Below are 18,623 nucleotides of genomic sequence, written 5' to 3' on the forward strand. Positions count from 1 at the left end.
TTGAGAGGCACACACACTGTTACCGTGTTGAAGTGTGAAATTCGACTGGCCCAGGAACAGTTTGTCAACTGCAACCGTTACGGTTAGTGAACCAGTGAGTAGGGGCAACCTAAACTATCACAACTCCCTCAGGCTGCAACATTAGCTGTAACAGTGTGTAGCAAACTGGGCCTATGGACGGAAGCTGTCTCATTCCACGAAGAGTGTCTTTTGGGTAGTGCAATTTTGTCGAACACTACTGTACCGCTCCGCTTTCCGCTGCATGCCTAACTCCCAACCCAACAAACATGTTGGCTGACTTGGCAGCCACACCGGGGGAGTACAGGATTCCAATGTCATGCTGGAAAATGTAACAGGACCCACACAGCTGATCTAGCAGGGAGAAGCGCTCTCAACGTCCATCTCCCAATGTGTGTCCTTGTGGTAGTATTTACTTCAGAAACAGACAGAATTCACGCAGCGATCAAGATGGAACCTTGTTCTGTCCTCAGCCCACTGTTTGTTTTTTCATGCACATGCTGTTCCTGCTGTAATACGGAGGGTAGAAAAGCTCATTGTTGTGTGTCTGCTATTGTTTTACCCCTGTCGGCTGTGCTTTAAGGCATTGAACAAGCAAGAAAAAATTAGGTGAGCTTTAAATGTGTGACCAGTGACCATCATTCACATGCTCCACAGTATGAAGATGGCCTTCACCGAATGCTGCCCTTCATGCAAGGACAGCAAACTATGTTCCCTCCTCACTTTCCTTCGCTTTGCACAACTTACCCCATCAATATCAGTCAAATGCTAAGCTTTACCGTAAAGCTTTCTTATCAGTGTTACATATGCTACTCCATCCTCATCAGTCAGACGGATGATGAAGTTTGGCTAGCAGCTGCTAGCCAGGAGTCCTGCCAACCCAATCCACATGGGCACAGACTGATGATCCTGGTACATAGATATGGGGACATTGTCTGCCCTGACCCTCCTGTGCCACTGTTTCCAGGCCTGAGCTGCTTGGCACAGTGGGGACAGCATCTGGTTAGGGGAAGGGAGGGACACATTCCTGCACGTCTCTCAGCTGGGCAGGGGAGGAGGTATGTGCACTTGTCTTGTCCGCCTCTCTCTTCCAGCTGTGTATCTGGGATAGTGGATACAATCCGTAAAGACAGAGGAAGTAGTAAACAGTGAACATTGTAAACAGATCATATAAACCTACTTTACAGTAAGTGACTCGTGTGGATGTGGGCAATAGTATATTATGGTGTTGATATTTGGCCTTCTGTGGCTATTGTACTGCTCTTTCTGGAGAATATAGTGCATAGTGACTGCCTGTGCTGCACATATACAATTCCTTCCTCTTCAGCTAGTCCTCCAGATGTCCAGTGGATAAAACAGCTTGGATAGATTGGTTTTCCCACTCTGAAATGTACAGTACATTTTGGACAGAGTGTTTTTTTAACGCTGCTTTGTGTCGGATCCTGCTGACTGATTTGGAAGTAAGCTCGGCATGGCAGCAGCCAAGAATTTGGAACAGAGCTGAGGTGTACTGTGGCTTAAGTTGTTGTTAAGTGCTTCTTGGAGCAACAGAGAGAGAGAGTGAAAGAAAGGGGTAAATACAGGGGGAGAGAGAGTGAAAGAAAGGTGTAAATACAGGGTGAGAGAGAGTGAAAGAAAGGTGTAAATACAGGGGGAGAGAGAGTTAAAGAAAGGTGTAAATACAGGGGGAGAGAGAGTTAAAGAAAGGTGTAAATACAGGGGGAGAGAGAGTGAAAGAAAGGTGTAAATACAGGGTGAGAGAGAGTTAAAGAAAGGTGTAAATACAGGGGGAGAGAGAGTGAAAGAAAGGTGTAAATACAGGGTGAGAGAGAGTTAAAGAAAGGTGTAAATACAGGGGGAGAGAGAGTGAAAGAAAGGTGTAAATACAGGGTGAGAGAGAGTTAAAGAAAGGTGTAAATACAGGGGGAGAGAGAGTGAAAGAAAGGTGTAAATACAGGGGAGAGAGAGTGAAAGAAAGGCTGCCACCGGTTCAACTCTAAACATGTCTGGCATAGCGGGACAGTTAAGAGATGTCTCTTGACGTCCGATGTGTGTGTGTGTGTGTGTGTGTGTGTGTGTGTGTGTGTGTGTGTGTGTGTGTGTGTGCGTGCGTGCGTGCGTGCGTGCGTGCGTGCGTGCGTGTGCGTGCGTGCATGTGTAGGTGTGTTGTTACCTCATGTACCCTCAGTGTCACTAACCACACCACATCTGCACCGACGTGGACGCATCATAAGTAGGACCTGTTTGCCCGTGACCTCCCTCTCCCTCTGTCTCACCTCTTGTAGTGTGAGTGTTGTTATCATTCTGACACTGGACCTGCTGGCAACTCAAGTCCAGTGGAGGAGTTTATGTAACGTTCGATGTAATGTTTTCTTTCCCAGTGCTTCTATGCACCAGCAGCTCACTGCACATGACAATTGGTTGTAAGGAGAGGCAATGGCACGTCTTGACTAACTATAATGGTCTGACCCAAATCCTGGCCCCTCATCAAATGAAGCAAGCAAAGTAAATATCTTAAGCAAATTACAGGTCTAATTTTATTCTGTTTGGAAATGAAAATTGTTGGGAAAGAAATTACTTAAGCACATTACGTTGCTTCCTCCTTATGACTCCATCAGATTAAATGACCGTTTAAATGCAGTGAAGTGTATCATGGTTACAGATAGTGGTGTCCCAGTAACCTAGCTGCTACTGTCTACTACTGCCTCCCTTTAACACACACCCCATTTAGCAGAGCACTGAGTTTATGTTAATGTTCAATAAACTGTCCTGTCCTTGACATGGGTTAGATAAACAACCCATTAGTGGTATGTTTGAACCTTTAGATATCACACCACATGGATGACCCCATCATAAACTTACTCAACTCCAGCAAAAAGAAAATCCCCCAGCCAGGGCAGTGTCCATCACCTTACCCAGTACCCTGCCCTTTGACCGGTCTCCTTAGAGATGACAGGGCGCTAAGGAGCCGGCGTATCACTGGGCTCAGATAAGGACCACTCTGCTGTTTGTTCATTGGGCACGGTTCGACTCCAAGACCTTTAAAGAAAACACTGCAAACCCATTGGTTGCGTCCGAAATGGCACCCTATTCCCTGCAAAGTGTACTATTTTTAAGCAGAGCCCTATGTGGGCCCTGGTCAAAAGTAGTGCACTATATAGGAAATAGGGCTGGCCAAAGCTCTGCTTTTCTATCAGCCAGTCCTATCTCCCCATATATCCTCAGTGTAGTGGGTTGGTGAAGCCAAATGTATTGCATTTGAGACATATTTTGTATTCAATGAGAATTAGACCAGCATGATTTGATAAGCGATTGTCTACCATTGAATTCTTGGTTTTCTGGGCCAGCAATATGTTACTGTGTGTTCAGTTGAGTTTTACCTGCAGCAAACACGCCTATACACACCTCTGTCTTGATCTGATGCCAGCGTTGTTATCATGTTCTTGACTATCAGACTGCTGTTCTATTTCCTCCTTAGAGGAACCTTAACCAGGGGCTGTCTTAGTCCTACATCAGTGTTGGCTCAGACTGGTTAATGCCTGTTTTTCAGTACATGGATCCATTCTGGTCACCTGTCTTAGAGTGTAGCTCAGTAGCTGGGTACCTATGTGTAGCTGTGGGTCGCTGTGGGTCGCTGTGGGTGTCTATAGATAGTGTGTATAACATCCTGTTCCAGGGTTCAATATCCTAGCAGCAATTCACTCTGAGACAACCGGCAATAATACAGCTGAACCACAAAAGCTCAGCTTTCTCTACTATGGTTCGAAGGCAACAATGACTTCACACAGCTCAGGCTAGAAGACCTCTGCTACATACACCCCCATCCCATGGGAGAGAGAGCCTGTCTGCAGTCTGCATGCCTGTGTCATGTTTAGAACATGTCCCTATAACAGCTCTCCCCCAGCATGTGGTCTGCTTTACAGGCTCTCAGGACAGGGCTTTCGGAGGGCTCTGCAGCGGAGAGAGTGAGAGGACTCACGCAGGGGTCGGGCATTCTGCCTGCTCACTGATGATACTAGAGCAGGGGTATCAGGCCAACCAGACTGCATGTGGGCTTACACTTCCTCTGTTCTCTGTTTATTATCATGTTGCTAATACACCTTCCTGAGACTCATTTATACATCATATTGGAGAGCAAATGGAACCAGAAAACTGATAATAGATTTCAGTGGTAGTAGATTGTTGTCGCCTCACGATTTTGAACATGATCTATGTGCCGACATTGTCATGGGGATCTCAGTGGCTGACGGGAGAAGTCCTTTTGTCAGTCCCCGGGGATAGAGCTGAGCCCTCCCCTCCCCCTCACATTCCTAACCCTAATATACAGTATTGTTTAACTATCCTTGTGGGGACACACAATTTACCATTCAAAATCCTATTTTCCCTAAACCCTAACCATAAACCTAACTCTAACCCTAATCTTTACTAATGACATACCACTCGCCTTGAGTAAAGCCAGTGTGTCTATGTGTGCAGATGACTCAACACTATACACGTCAGCTACTACAGTGGGTGAAATCACTGCAACACTTAACAAAGAGCTGCAGTTAGTTTCAGAATGGGTGGCAAGGAATAAGTTAGTCCTAAATATTTCAAAAACTAAAAATCATTGTATTTGGGACAAATCATTCACTAAACCCTAAACCTCAACTAAATCTTGTAATACATCATGTGGAAATTGAGCAAGTTGAGGTGACTAACTGCTTGCAGTAACCCTGGATTTTAAACTGTCATGGTCAAAACATATTGATACAACAGTAGCTAAGATGGGAGAAGTCTGTCTGTAATAAAGCGATGCTCTACCTTCTTAACAACACTATCAACAAGGCAGGTCCTAAAGGCTCTAGTTCTGTCGCACATGGACTACTGTTCAGTCATGTGGTCAGGTGCCACAAAGAGGGACCCCTGAAAATTACAATTATCTCAGAACAGTGGAGCACGGCTGGCCGTTCAATGTACACAGAGAGCTAACATTAATAACATGCATGTAAATCTCTCCTGGTTCAAAGTGGAGGAGAGATTGACTTCATCACTACTTGTTTTTGTAAGAAGTGTTGACAAACTACTAGCACACAGCTCAGACACCCATGCATACCCCACAAGACATGCCATGACCAAACGTCTCTTCACAATCCCCAAGTCCAGAACAGACTATGGGAGGCACACAGTACTACCTAGAGCCATTACTACATAGAACTCTATTCCTGTCACGCCCTGACCGTAGATTGCTTTGTATGTTTCTATTTTTAGTTTGGTCAGGGTGTGATGTGGGTGGGTATTCTATGTTGTAGGTCTAGGTTTTCTGTTTCTGTGTGTTTGGCCTGATGTGGTTCCCAATCAGAGGCAGCTGTCTATTGTTGTCTCTGATTGGGAGCCATATTTAGGTAGCCTGTTTTCCCACTTTTGTTTGTGGGTTTCCTGTTTAGTGTTTGTTTCACCATTCAGGACTGTTCGTTTGTTGTTTTTGTTGTTTTGTCTTGTGTTGCGTATTTTTATTAAAGAATATGAACACTTACCACGCTGCACCTTGGTCCTCTTCTTCTCCTCCAGACGACAAGCGTTACAATTCCACATCAGGTAACTGATGCAGGCAGTATAATCAGATTAAAAAAACAGATAAAAACACCTTATGGAACAGCAGGGACTGTAAAGAGACACACACAGGCACAGACACACATACACATGATAAGACACGCACTCTACACACATGTACATATGTATGTTGTATTTTAAATATGTAATAGTGGAGTAGTGGCCTGAGGGAACACACTAAATGTATTGGGTAAAGTGTTATGAAATATAATGTCATGTAATCTTTTTAATTGTATATAACTGCCTTAATGTTGATGGCCCTAGGAAGAGTAAGCTAATGGGGATCCTTAATAAATACAAATACAAACTCTAACCTTAACCCCAAAACCTAACCCTAATTCCTAACCCTAATTCTAACCCTAACACTAATTCTACCTTAACCCTAAACCCCCTAGAAATAGCACTTGACCTTGTGAAGACTAACATAATGACATCAGTTGGTCAAATATTTGTTTGTTTACTATTCTTGTGTGGACTTCTGTTCCCCACAAGTATAGTTAAACATGTCCACACAAACACACAGGCACACACACATGCATGCACGCAGATGACCTTGCCTGTCCTCGGTGCAGTGTGTGCAGTGCCTTCCTCAGCAGGCTTGGTTGAGCGAGCACAAGAGGGGCTTGGGCCCAAGAGGGGCTTGGGCTCTGTTACTCTGTTACTCTGTTACTGTTGGAACCACCTCTCTCTCCCTCCTCTCCCTCTCTCTCCCTCCTCTCCCTCTCCCTCCCTCTCTCCCTCCTCCTCTCCCTCCCTCTCTCCCTCCTCCCTCCCTCTCTCTCTCCCTCCTCTCCCTGTCTCTCTCCCTCCTCTCCCTCTCTCTCTCCCTCCTCTCCCTCTCTCTCCCTCCTCTTCCTCTCTCTCTCTCTCTCTCCCTCTCTCTCTCCCTCTCTCTCTCCCTCCTCTCCCTGTCTCTCTCCCTCCTCTCCCTCTCTCTCTCCCTCCTCTCTCTCTCTCTCTCTCCCTCCTCTCCCTGTCTCTCTCTGTCTCCCTATGTTATCTTTTTTCTGTTACTCTCACTCTCTCTATTTGCCTCTCATGGCCTGCCTTAATCTGACTCCAGCGCTCTGATTCAGTCCATCTGACCCACCCACCCTCTCATCTGTCTGCCTAGGTTAAAGTAGTACATGGCTGATATGGGGAGCCTGTAAAGATGTACAGTAGGATATTGATTTGAGCCAGTTGCTACAGCAGCAAAATAATCCTGGAGCAACAAGAAATGTGAATTATTATGCGGATTATAATTAATGGAAAAAATGTTTAGGGGTTGATACCTTTTTCGTTAGGGCAAATCAAGTCTGACATTCCTGGAGTGCAGGAAAATTCTCAGCATCAAAAGAGTGATCAAATTAAGATCCTACATCTGTATAGAGTGACTAATCATGTGTTTGTTTACCCCTTTTTCTCTGTTGATGACATGCTGTGAATGCCAAACCAACCCTTTCGCCCCTAGCAACTCGCTCGGAGGGCCCCCCATTGTTCCGTGTTGCTAACAAAACTCTGAGGGTGACTTCAAGAGTGGTGAGGGGATCAAATAAAACCATCAACTTCGGAACACACTTGTGACTTGAATGATGCAATTCTTGTTCCGCAATTAAATAATAAAACAAGCATGAAATTCAAATGAGGAAATTTCACCTGGCGTTCGACAAGAAATACAGTGCATTCGGAAAGTATTCAGACCACTTGACTTTTTCCACATTTGTTATGTTACAGCCTTATTTAAAAATTAATTAAATGTTTTTTTCCCCTCATTAATCTACACACAATACCCCATAATGACAAAGCAAAAATAGGTTTTTAGAAATTTGTGAAATTTGATAAAAATGACTAAATTTAACTATCACATTTACATAAGTTTTCAGACCCTTTACTCAGTACTTTGTTGAAGCACATTTGGCAGGGATTACAACCTCGAGTCTTCTTGGGTATGGGGATACAAGCTTGGCACAGCTGTATTTGGGGAGTTTCTCCCATTCTTCTCTGCAGATCCTCTCAAACTCTGTCAGGTTGGATAGGGAACGTTGCTGCACAGCTATTTTCAGGTCTCTCCAGAGCTGTCCGGCCTCTGGCTGTGCCACTCAAGAACATTCAGAGACTTGTCCCGAAGCCACTCCTGCGTTGTCTTGGCTGTGTGCTTAGGGTCGTTGTCCTATTGGAAGGTGAACCTTCACCCCAGTCTGAGGTCCTGAGCGCTCTGGAGCAGGTTTTCATCAAGGATCTCTCTGTACTTTGCTCCGTTCATCTTTGCCTCGATCCTGACTAGTCTCCCAGTGTCTGCAGCTGAGAAACATCCACACAGCATTAAGCTGCCACCACCATGCTTCACCGTAGGGTTGGTGCAAAGTTTCCTCCAGATGTGACACTTGGCATTCAGGCCAAAGAGTTCAATCTTGGTTTCATCAGACCAGAGAATCTTGTTTCTCATGGTCTGAGAGTCTTTAGTTGCCTTTTGGCGAACTCCAAGCAGGCTGTTGTGCCTTTTACTGAGGAGTGGCTTCCGTCTGCCAACTACCATAAAGGCTTGATTGGTGGTGTGCTGCAAAGATGGTTGTACTTTTGTAAGGTTCTCCCATCTCCACAGAGGAACTCTGGAGCTCTTTCAGGGTTCTTGGTCACCTCCCTGACCAAGGCCCTTCTCCCCCGATTGCATAGTTTAGCCGGACAGACAGCTCTAGGAAGTGTCTTGGTGGTTCCAAACTTCTTTAATTTAAGAATGATGGAGGCCACGGTGTTCTTGGAAACCTTTAATGCTGCAGACATATTATTTGGTACCCTTCCCCAGATCTGTGCCTCGACACAATCTTGTCTCTGAGCTCTACGGACAATTCCTTTGACCTTATGGCTTGGTTTTTGCTCTGACATGTACTGTCAACTGTGGGACCTTATATAGATAGGGTGTGACTTTCCAAATCATATCTCCCGAGTGGCGCAGCATTCTAAGGGACTGCATCTCAGTGCTAGAGGCGTTACTACAGACCCTGGTTCGATCCCGGGCTGTATCACAACCAGCCGTGATCGGGAGTCCCATAGGGGGCGAACAATTGGCCCACCATCGTCCAAGTTAGGGAAGGGTTTGGCCAGGGTAGGCCGTCATTGTAATTAAGAATTTGTTCTTAACTGACTTGCCTAGTTAAATAAAGGTTGAATTTAAAAAATGTCCAATCAATTGAATTGAAAGTTGAAAGTTGTTGAAAGATCTCAAGGATGATCAATGGAAACACGATGCACCTGAGCTCATTTTCGAGTCTCATAGCAAAGGGTTTGAATACATTTTGCAAAAAAATCTAGAAATCTGTTTTCTCTTTGTAATTATGGTGTATTGTGTATAGATTGATGAGGGGGAAGAAATGTACTACATTTTAGAATAAGGCTGTAGCATAACAAAATGTGGAAAAAGTTAAGGGGTCTGAATACTTTCCAAATGCACTGTAAACCTCAGTAACAGTTAAGCATTTCATTTGGGACGTATTTCATGTTTCAAGCCTCAAAATCAGACACAAACCAATACAAGAATTCGATACATTTTACATTTACATTTAAGTCATTTAGCAGACGCTCTTATCCAGAGCGACTTACAAATTGGTGCATTCACCTTATGACATCCAGTGGAAGAGCCACTTTACAATAGTGCATCTAAATCTTTTTAAGGGGGGGGGGGGGGGTGAGAAGGATTACTTTATCCTATCCTAGGTATTCCTTAAAGAGGTGGGGTTTCAGGTGTCTCCGGAAGGTGGTGATTGACTCCGCTGTCCTGGCGTCGTGAGGGAGTTTGTTCCACCATTGGGGGGCCAGAGCAGCGAACAGTTTTGACTGGGCTGAGCGGGAACTGTACTTCCTCAGTGGTAGGGAGGCGAGCAGGCCAGAGGTGGATGAACGCAGTGCCCTTGTTTGGGTGTAGGGCCTGATCAGAGCCTGGAGGTACTGAGGTGCCGTTCCCCTCACAGCTCCGTAGGCAAGCACCATGGTCTTGTAGCGGATGCGAGCTTCAACTGGAAGCCAGTGGAGAGAGCGGAGGAGCGGGGTGACGTGAGAGAACTTGGGAAGGTTGAACACCAGACGGGCTGCGGCGTTCTGGATGAGTTGTAGGGGTTTAATGGCACAGGCAGGGAGCCCAGCCAACAGCGAGTTGCAGTAATCCAGACGGGAGATGACAAGTGCCTGGATTAGGACCTGCGCCGCTTCCTGTGTGAGGCAGGGTCGTACTCTGCGGATGTTGTAGAGCATGAACCTACAGGAACGGGCCACCGCCTTGATGTTAGTTGAGAACGACAGGGTGTTGTCCAGGATCACGCCAAGGTTCTTAGCGCTCTGGGAGGAGGACACAATGGAGTTGTCAACCGTGATGGCGAGATCATGGAACGGGCAGTCCTTCCCCGGGAGGAAGAGCAGCTCCGTCTTGCCGAGGTTCAGCTTGAGGTGGTGATCCGTCATCCACACTGATATGTCTGCCAGACATGCAGAGATGCGATTCGCCACCTGGTCATCAGAAGGGGGAAAGGAGAAGATTAATTGTGTGTCGTCTGCATAGCAATGATAGGAGAGACCATGTGAGGTTATGACAGAGCCAAGTGACTTGGTGTATAGCGAGAATAGGAGAGGGCCTAGAACAGAGCCCTGGGGGACACCAGTGGTGAGAGCACGTGGTGAGGAGACAGGTTCTCGCCACGCCACCTGGTAGGAGCGACCTGTCAGGTAGGACGCAATCCAAGCGTGGGCCGCGCCGGAGATGCCCAACTCGGAGAGGGTGGAGAGGAGGATCTGATGGTTCACAGTATCGAAGGCAGCCGATAGGTCTAGAAGGATGAGAGCAGAGGAGAGAGAGTTAGCTTTAGCAGTGCGGAGCGCCTCCGTGATACAGAGAAGAGCAGTCTCAGTTGAATGACTAGTCTTGAAACCTGACTGATTTGGATCAAGAAGGTCATTCTGAGAGAGATAGCGGGAGAGCTGGCCAAGGACGGCACGTTCAAGAGTTTTGGAGAGAAAAGAAAGAAGGGATACTGGTCTGTAGTTGTTGACATCGGAGGGATCGAGTGTAGGTTTTTTCAGAAGGGGTGCAACTCTCGCTCTCTTGAAGACGGAAGGGACGTAGCCAGCGGTCAGGGATGAGTTGATGAGCGAGGTGAGGTAAGGGAGAAGGTCTCCGGAAATGGTCTGGAGAAGAGAGGAGGGGATAGGGTCAAGCGGGCAGGTTGTTGGGCGGCCGGCCGTCACAAGACGCGAGTTTTCATCTGGAGAGAGAGGGGAGAAAGAGGTCAGAGCACAGGGTAGGGCAGTGTGAGCAGAACCAGCGGTGTCGTTTGACTTAGCAAACGAGGATCGGATGTCGTCGACCTTCTTTTCAAAATGGTTGACGAAGTCATCTGCAGAGAGGGAGGAGGGGGGGGGAGGGGGAGGAGGATTCAGGAGGGAGGAGAAGGTGGCAAAGAGCTTCCTAGGGTTAGAGGCAGATGCTTGGAATTTAGAATGGTAGAAAGTGGCTTTAGCAGCAGAGACAGAAGAGGAAAATGTAGAGAGGAGGGAGTGAAAGGATGCCAGGTCCGCAGGGATACGCCGCTCCGTTATATTTTGTGAAATTGTTCAAACTCCAAAATGATGCGTGCATTTTGGGATACCACTTCGCTCTGAAGCCTGCAGCGTAGCTTGCTCGGTCAAAGTGGCTAGCTATCGGAGGGTCTAATTAGTCCCTACACCCTCTATAATTTTCACTCCCTCAGTTTTGGCGGAGGCTCACATGAACAGAGGCGCACATGAACACACAAAGGGGAAGGGGAAGGGGGTGATTTGGGATTCAGCCATGACTAGGGCATAGTGGAGAAAGGCAGTACTGTACAGCATAGCCGCTGCTGGTGGGGTCATGCGTTCAGTGATGGTATCAGTAGTCATGTCTATAAGTAGACTAAACATGCAGGCTCAGCTGTGACCAGGGTCTATGTCCCTGTGTGACAGGTCTCTGTTTACACAATGGGTGTTTCTCAATATGCATACTACCGTGCTCCACACTCTCATGCTCCGAGTGCGTTCTCCGACGACATTCACTTGAGTACGTTCTTGTGAGGACGAGAGTGTGGAGAACGCATAAAACAATACATTTGAGAGGCACTCGCACTCCTCCTACTGTATTACCTCACACTTCACCTCCCCATTCACTGAACTTTCTTCCAGCCAGGACAATGGCAATAGATACAAAACAAGATATACACAAGCAACCGTTTTACTTCATAACTGTCAGCTAGTTATATGTGAATCGTAATAATGTAGATAACCAGATAGTTTAACAGGCAAAAATAACCTAAAATGAATATTATGCAAGATAGGTGTAAATTTTCTATTTGTTAGCTAGCCAATTAGCCATGGTAAACATGCCAAAATTAACACAGCATGTATTTATTAACGTATCAACATAAAATATTGTAGTCAAGCAACATATGAGATGTGAATTAACAACATTTCATTTCGAAATCAGAGTGTAATTTCTCTTGCTTCAGCTCAAATAATGGCCGCCATTGATTTCAAGAATTGTTGCCAAATTTTTTACATGGTTGCATCACATTTCTTTGCATACTTTCCATTGAAGCTTGCATCAATGTACAAACGGAGTACACATTTGAATAGTGCCCTCCGTGCTCTGTTTTGCAAACTTTGATTTGGACTCATACTCTGACCTTCCTGTGCTCCAATTTGTGTGCTCGGAGCATTTTAAGAAACACCCAATGTCTGTACTAAGTCAGCCAGCCAGCCAGTCAGCTAGTCAGTCACTCAGCCAGCCAGTCAGACAGTCAGTCAGTCTGATAGTCAAACAGTTAGTCAGTTAGCAACCAGTCAGTCAGTCACTCAACCAGCTAGTTAGTCAGTCAGCCAACCAATCAGTCACTCCACCAGTCAGTCAGTCAGTCTGTTAGTCAAACAGTTAACCAGCCAGCCAGTCAGTCACTCAACCAGTCACTCAGCCAGTCAGTCAGTCAGTCAGTTTGTTAGTCAAAAAGTTAGTTAGTCAGCCAACCAACCAACCAACCAGTCAGTCAGTCAGTCTGATAGTCAAACAGTTAGTCAGTCAGCTAACCAGTCAGTCAGACAGTCAAACAGTTAGTCAGCCAACCAGTCAGTCAGTTAGTCTGGTAGCAATTAAGCATGGTAGCATTTGAGAGGGAACAGTTTGGAGATTATGGGAAAATGATTAGACCATGTTGAGGATGCAACAGTTCACCTGACACAAGACATTACACTGTTGATTTTATGTGCATTTTACATTTACTGTACTTTTTGCTACATTTGTTGATAACAAAATCTGGAAATATTCTGAAACATTCAGTAACATGATAAGAATATTCCTGGAAAATGTGTTGTAGGTGCAACATAAGACAATACAAATGACAAGGGTTTGAGTGAGAGGACTAACTGGTGTCTCCAAGTGGCCACACACCTCTCCAAAGTGTGCACAGTTCCTAAGTCATTTCAATGCACTTTTATCACTCAAAGAAATCTTCAACTATAAGGTGTTTTTTTAAGCTATTTTAGCTCTGCCGTTGAGGAAATAGAGCAATGTAGTTGTTTTGTGTGGAACACAACCCTGCATCAACGCCATCACACAACTACTGTTGTTGTTTACGCAATCCAAAGAACGCACCATTATAAATCGCAATCTATGTCAGGTGGGCATCGTTTGAAAGCTTGTTCTATTGCCAACATGACTAGCTAAGTTATTAAATATGATCTTACAGCGTTAGGCTTTCACGGGGCAATTCAGTTTTGGTGCGCATAGAAAGGAGTCATGCGTAAACTCAGCTGTGTTCCGCGTCAAATTTTCTTCACAATAGACAAACATAAGCTCATTCTGTTCAGAACAACCCAGGGCATTTTTTTAATCTTTATTTAACGATGCAAGTCAGTTAAGAACTAATTCTTCATGACGGCCTACCCCGTGACTCCCAATCACGCCCAGCCTGGAATCGAACCAGGGTCTGTAGTGACACCTCTAGCACTGAGATGTAGTGCCTTAGACCGCTGCGCCACTCGGGGTCCCAATGACACCATGTCATATGACACCATGTCATTATGTAACTATACATCAAACACGTTGACACTGTATATGACATACGTTTTATGAAATGGAAATGTGAAGTGCACATTTGGACTCATAGGTTTTTGGCCAGCTTGTTTGACATCAAAGCGTTTTTTATTATAATCCTCAAAGTCTCATCTTTCAGAATACATCCTGTCATCTTAATGTACAGCATTTCCCTCACTCAGACACCAACAAAAGTTGCTCAATTAGCGGGAGGGATGGGGGCAGATTCTTGTCGCATGTGGTGTTCAAGTTCAGAACAGCTGTCAGTCAAAACACATACAGCGCTGTGAAGCGCAGAGCCTGAGCTCTGACGTCATTTATAGCATGATACTGTACAGCCACTGCGTTCCGCCGGCCAAACCCTCTCCTAACCCAGACGACGCTGGACCAATTTTTACTCTTGAAACAAATTGTTTATTATCTACATTGGCACAGCAGTGTCTAGCCTAGGTACTGTTGTACTTGGTACTGTGGTTGCCATGGAGAGGCCCAGTGTTGTAATGACATAGTGATGAGTGAATGTCCTGAAACAGGATGTCCTCTAAATGAAGACCTCTGGGAGCAGGAGGACTATGTTAAAGAGGCCAGCTCTATTCCTCCTGGGTAAATAAACACTCTGTCTCTTTCTCTCTGTGTTCAAAACACCTGCTGCAGTGCCAGCTTAGACCTACGGCTAGACACTATGCTTCAATGAAATACCATGCATTTCTCTCATCTGTGACCTTGGAATACATTGAGAGGTGTGGGGCTGGAATTCATCTTTGAACGTGAACATGTACGTACTGTTAGACACGTCCATTAGACAGAGTCATTGACCAGAGCACAAAATAGACATGAGTACTGTATGGGGTCTGTTAGGTTAGACAGACTCCATAGGATCAAGCCCTGGCAGCTTACTGCAGGTTGGTCTCAGATGGAGCAGCTGCTGTCTCCTAGCTCCATGCCCCCCTCGCAAATGCTCAGCACCCACACCCCTCTCTCTACACCAGGCCTGACCAGGGAGCTTTACTACAGTTTGACCCAGTTTTGGTGTGGATATATGGGTTGGTGCCCCTACAGACTGATCTACGGTCAATTTCAGGTTAGGATTTGTTGAGGATAAGCTGATCCTAGATCTTTGACTTAGGGTAACTTCTACCTGGAACTATGAGGTCTACCCCTCAAACGTCCACCACTTCATCCAATTTAGCCCAGCGCAGGGCCCTACATTCCACTACATTAGGGTTAGAGGTTAAGGTTACGGTTAGGGTTAGGAGTTAGGTTAAAGGGTTAAAGGGTGAAGGATGGGGTTAGATTTTCCATTTACTTTGTTAAGTCTATGAGACCAGGCTGAACAGCTTGAGTTCTACCCTTGGCGTCAAGGATACACCTCATTAGGAACTCCTATCAGTGTTGTTAACACTTCATGTGTTGATGCGATGTTTGTTGGGGATGGAAAGAGTGCAATGATGTAAGAACAGGAGTGAAGATTTTCTTGTTTACTCTTTCCTATGATCTGGACATTCCATTAAAGGCTCAGTGCAGTCAACATGAAGTTTTTTTTTTGTATCATACTGTACAATAACTGATGAAACTAACACTGTAAAAGTGTGATTTTCTTTATCGGTGTCCTTCATAATTGCTGGCTGAAAATACAATCTACACAGGACCTTGCATGGGTGGAGTTTCGGCTTGGCTGGTGACATCACCAGGAGATAAATTAGTTAATAGACCAATAACAAAGAGAGTTCCAAACCTCTCTGCCAATAACAACTAGTTTTCTGTTTTTCCCTCACAACTCAGACCATAGTCCTGGCAAAATTCTTTCTTAAGAAATAGTTTTTTGCAAAAAATATATTTTAGTTTTTTTTGTCCATTTTAATGGATAACTATCATAGTAAGTTGTTGCCCAGAAATGATTTGATATATAAAACGGCTGCATTGGGGGCTTTTACTAACCCTCTTTCTCTCTCTCCCTTCCTCTCCCCGTTTCTCTCTCTTCAGTTTGATGAATGATCCTCCCCCTGGTCCCGTCCTCCGTCATGGTCGACATGGAGAGCCACTGCCGGCCGCCGTCCCCCCTAGAGGATTCGGTGCTGTGTGGGGACTTCATTGGGGGCATGGAGGAGCTGCAGGACATCTCCCAATCCATCGACGGTGACGCCCACAGCTCCTTTGACGTCCCTGAGTACCAGTCCCAGTCGAGTAACGGCTCTGGCTCTGAAGGATCCACCATTCTAGGTATAGAGCCATACCTTCAATGGTTCGAAGTAGTGTGATAGTAGTGTGATGGTAGTGTGATAGTAGTGTGATGGTAGTGTGATAGTAGTGTGATAGTAGTGTGATGGTAGTGTGTTGTGCTTGGTTTATTGGCTACTGCTGTCTCACACGCTATGCCTTCCCTTTAACTTCTCTTCCCTTATAGAAGCGTTGAGACTTCCTTTACAGAAACGTTGAGACTTCCCTCATAGAAACGTTGAGACTTCCCTTATAGAAACGTTGAGACTTCCCTTATAGAAACGTTGAGACTTCCCTTACAGAAACATTGAGACTTCCCTTATAGGAATGTTGAGATTTCCCTTACAGAAACATTGAGACTTCCCTTATAGAAACGTTGAGACTTCGTTGAGACTTCCCTTACAGAAACTTTGAGACTTCCCTTATAGAAACGTTGAGACTTCCCTTATAGAAACGTTGAGACTTCGTTGAGACTTCCCTTACAGAAACGTTGAGACTTCCCTTATAGAAACGTTGAGACTTCCCTTATAGAAACGTTGAGACTTCCCTTATAGAAACGTTGAGACTTCCCTTACAGAAACGTTGAGACTTCCCTTACAGAAACATTGAGACTTCCCTTATAGAAACATTGAGACTTCAAGTGCCTTATACTTAGGGACAGGTTTTTTCCTAGTGGGCCTGTCTAATAGTTTCTTAGTTTTCCTAAAAGTAAGAATGAGTAGTCTACGGTGTAGTAATCCTGTCGTAAGCCAGCTCTAAATCAAATCAAATCAAAATGTATTGGTCACACACACATATTTAGCAGATGTTATTGCGAGTGTAGCAAAATGCTTGTGTTCCTAGCTCCAACAGTGCAGTAGTATCGCTATGTTGTTATTGTTTGACCATGTGTTTCCTGATCATTCAGGAGCCCTCCTCACATAGCTCATCGCTAATTCACCCTGACTCAGAGGGTTCAGAGAGGACACTCGGCTTGTTTAACCTCTGACCTTACCCAGGGTGACAGAGATGCTTTTGGCAGAGGGGTTAACTGTTATGTTACACCCCCCCCCCCCTCCAACAGATTGTCTGTCTGACCTACATTACACCCCAAGGCCACTCTTCTCGTCCCCACACTTCCACAGAAGACTTCCTCAATCCACAAACATTCCTCAACTCACAATCGGTGTACCAAATGGCACTGTATTACCTATAGAGTGCACTGCTTTTGACCAGGGCCCTAGTCTATATAGGGAATAGGATGCCATTTTGGACACAGACACACTATATTTGTGTAAACATTAACTTGTTTGTGTCCAATAGAAACCACCTGGATGTGTTAGCAAATATGTTACTACATAGTAGTTAGTATGCAACAGGCATTGAAAGAGTGACGGGTGTTAGAATTTAAATCTAGAGGAAAAGAGGGGATGGTGTATTGGCAAAATGGAAGAGGAGGAAGAGGTTTTAGGGGAAGGGGAGTGGAGGGGGGAGCATCATGGAAAATAGCATTGATGATGTCATGGAAAAGTCATGGAGAAGTGTTGGCTGTTTATGGTTGTTGATGGAGTGGTGAGTGAGGGAGGAAGAGGGAGAAGCAGACACTGAGTATCTGTGATATCATATTATTTTCCTGTCTACAGTGTAGGCTGTAGAGTGTGGTCTGTGGGACACGTGCAGTTGGTCCAAGGCCTTAATATTTCTAAGCCTGTTTTGGCTCCTCTCACCCAACTCATGTGGGCTGACTTAGTGCTGCTCTGTTTGGCACCATTCATGAAATGCTGTGTGTTTGGTGTGTCTTTGGTGTGTGTTTGGTGTGTTTCGTATTCAGGTATTAAAATAGACACAGTGTGTGTATCTTGGGCCAATATTCGACTCATCCCCTGAATTTAAAAGTGTTGCTGACCCACTCTCAGTGGTGTGCATGGCGGTCTGTACGTATTAATAGAGATGTAATGGAACACATACTACATGTGTTCCTTCTCTGTGTCGGGCCAAAGGCCTGAGAATCCAGTGACTTTCCACTGGTACAGTACTCATCTGCCAGCTAGAGCAAAGAGCCTTCACAGTTAAAAGGTTCATTTGTTTATTGTTTCACAATAGTTATGAGTGGGTGTCTGTTTTCTGTGCAATGAGTTTATCAATGTGTGTGTGTGTTGTCTGTGCATGCATAGGTGTGTTCATGAATGTGTACTCTGTGTGTGTGTGTGTGTGTTCTACAGATGCTCTGACCCCAGCCTCCAGCCCATCGTCGGGAGTGTATGGGGCGGCTGCAGGGCAGGAAGAGTTCTCCTCCACCTCCCTCAACCTGGGGTGTCGGGTGTGTGCCGACCGCGCCTCCGGATACCACTACGGAGTTCACGCCTGTGAGGGCTGCAAGGTGAGATGGACCAGCCATCACACACGTCCACGTATACGGAGCACACAAGCGCATGCACAAACAAACATTAAAATACGCATACATAACCATACATACGCACACACCTAGTCAGAGTGAGACTCACTGGACCAACCTTCAGACAACAGTCTAACGATAATGACTGAACACACAAACAGGACACAAGAATGTGCCCTCCATCACAGTGTGGGTGCTCTCTTGGTTAATTGTTTATGAGCCTGTTGAAGAGCAACCCAAAGCTAATGTGTTTTGTCACAAGTCACTGGAGGACCGAGCAGATCTTAATGTGCCACTGGAAAGCCACTAGATCACACGTGACTGTAAGATAATGTAGTTTTCCAAAAAAAACAT

At 45.4% G+C, this 18,623-nt stretch overlaps 1 protein-coding gene across 2 annotated transcripts in view; it reads left to right on the forward strand.

Moving 5' to 3' along the window:
- The window catches only part of LOC139578273 (peroxisome proliferator-activated receptor alpha-like), a 62,061-nt gene that overhangs the window by 12,343 nt on the left and 31,095 nt on the right, over positions 1-18,623 (forward strand). For both annotated transcript variants that reach the window (XM_071405671.1, XM_071405672.1), the window contains exons 2-3: positions 15,662-15,898; positions 18,097-18,254. In XM_071405671.1, the coding sequence (XP_071261772.1) occupies positions 15,670-15,898; positions 18,097-18,254 (387 nt within the window). In that variant the 5' untranslated portion in view covers positions 15,662-15,669. The remainder of the gene's footprint in view (positions 1-15,661; positions 15,899-18,096; positions 18,255-18,623) is intronic.

This window comes from Salvelinus alpinus, chromosome 6 (assembly GCF_045679555.1).
Source record: "Salvelinus alpinus chromosome 6, SLU_Salpinus.1, whole genome shotgun sequence".
Classification (NCBI taxonomy): Eukaryota; Metazoa; Chordata; class Actinopteri; order Salmoniformes; family Salmonidae; genus Salvelinus; species Salvelinus alpinus.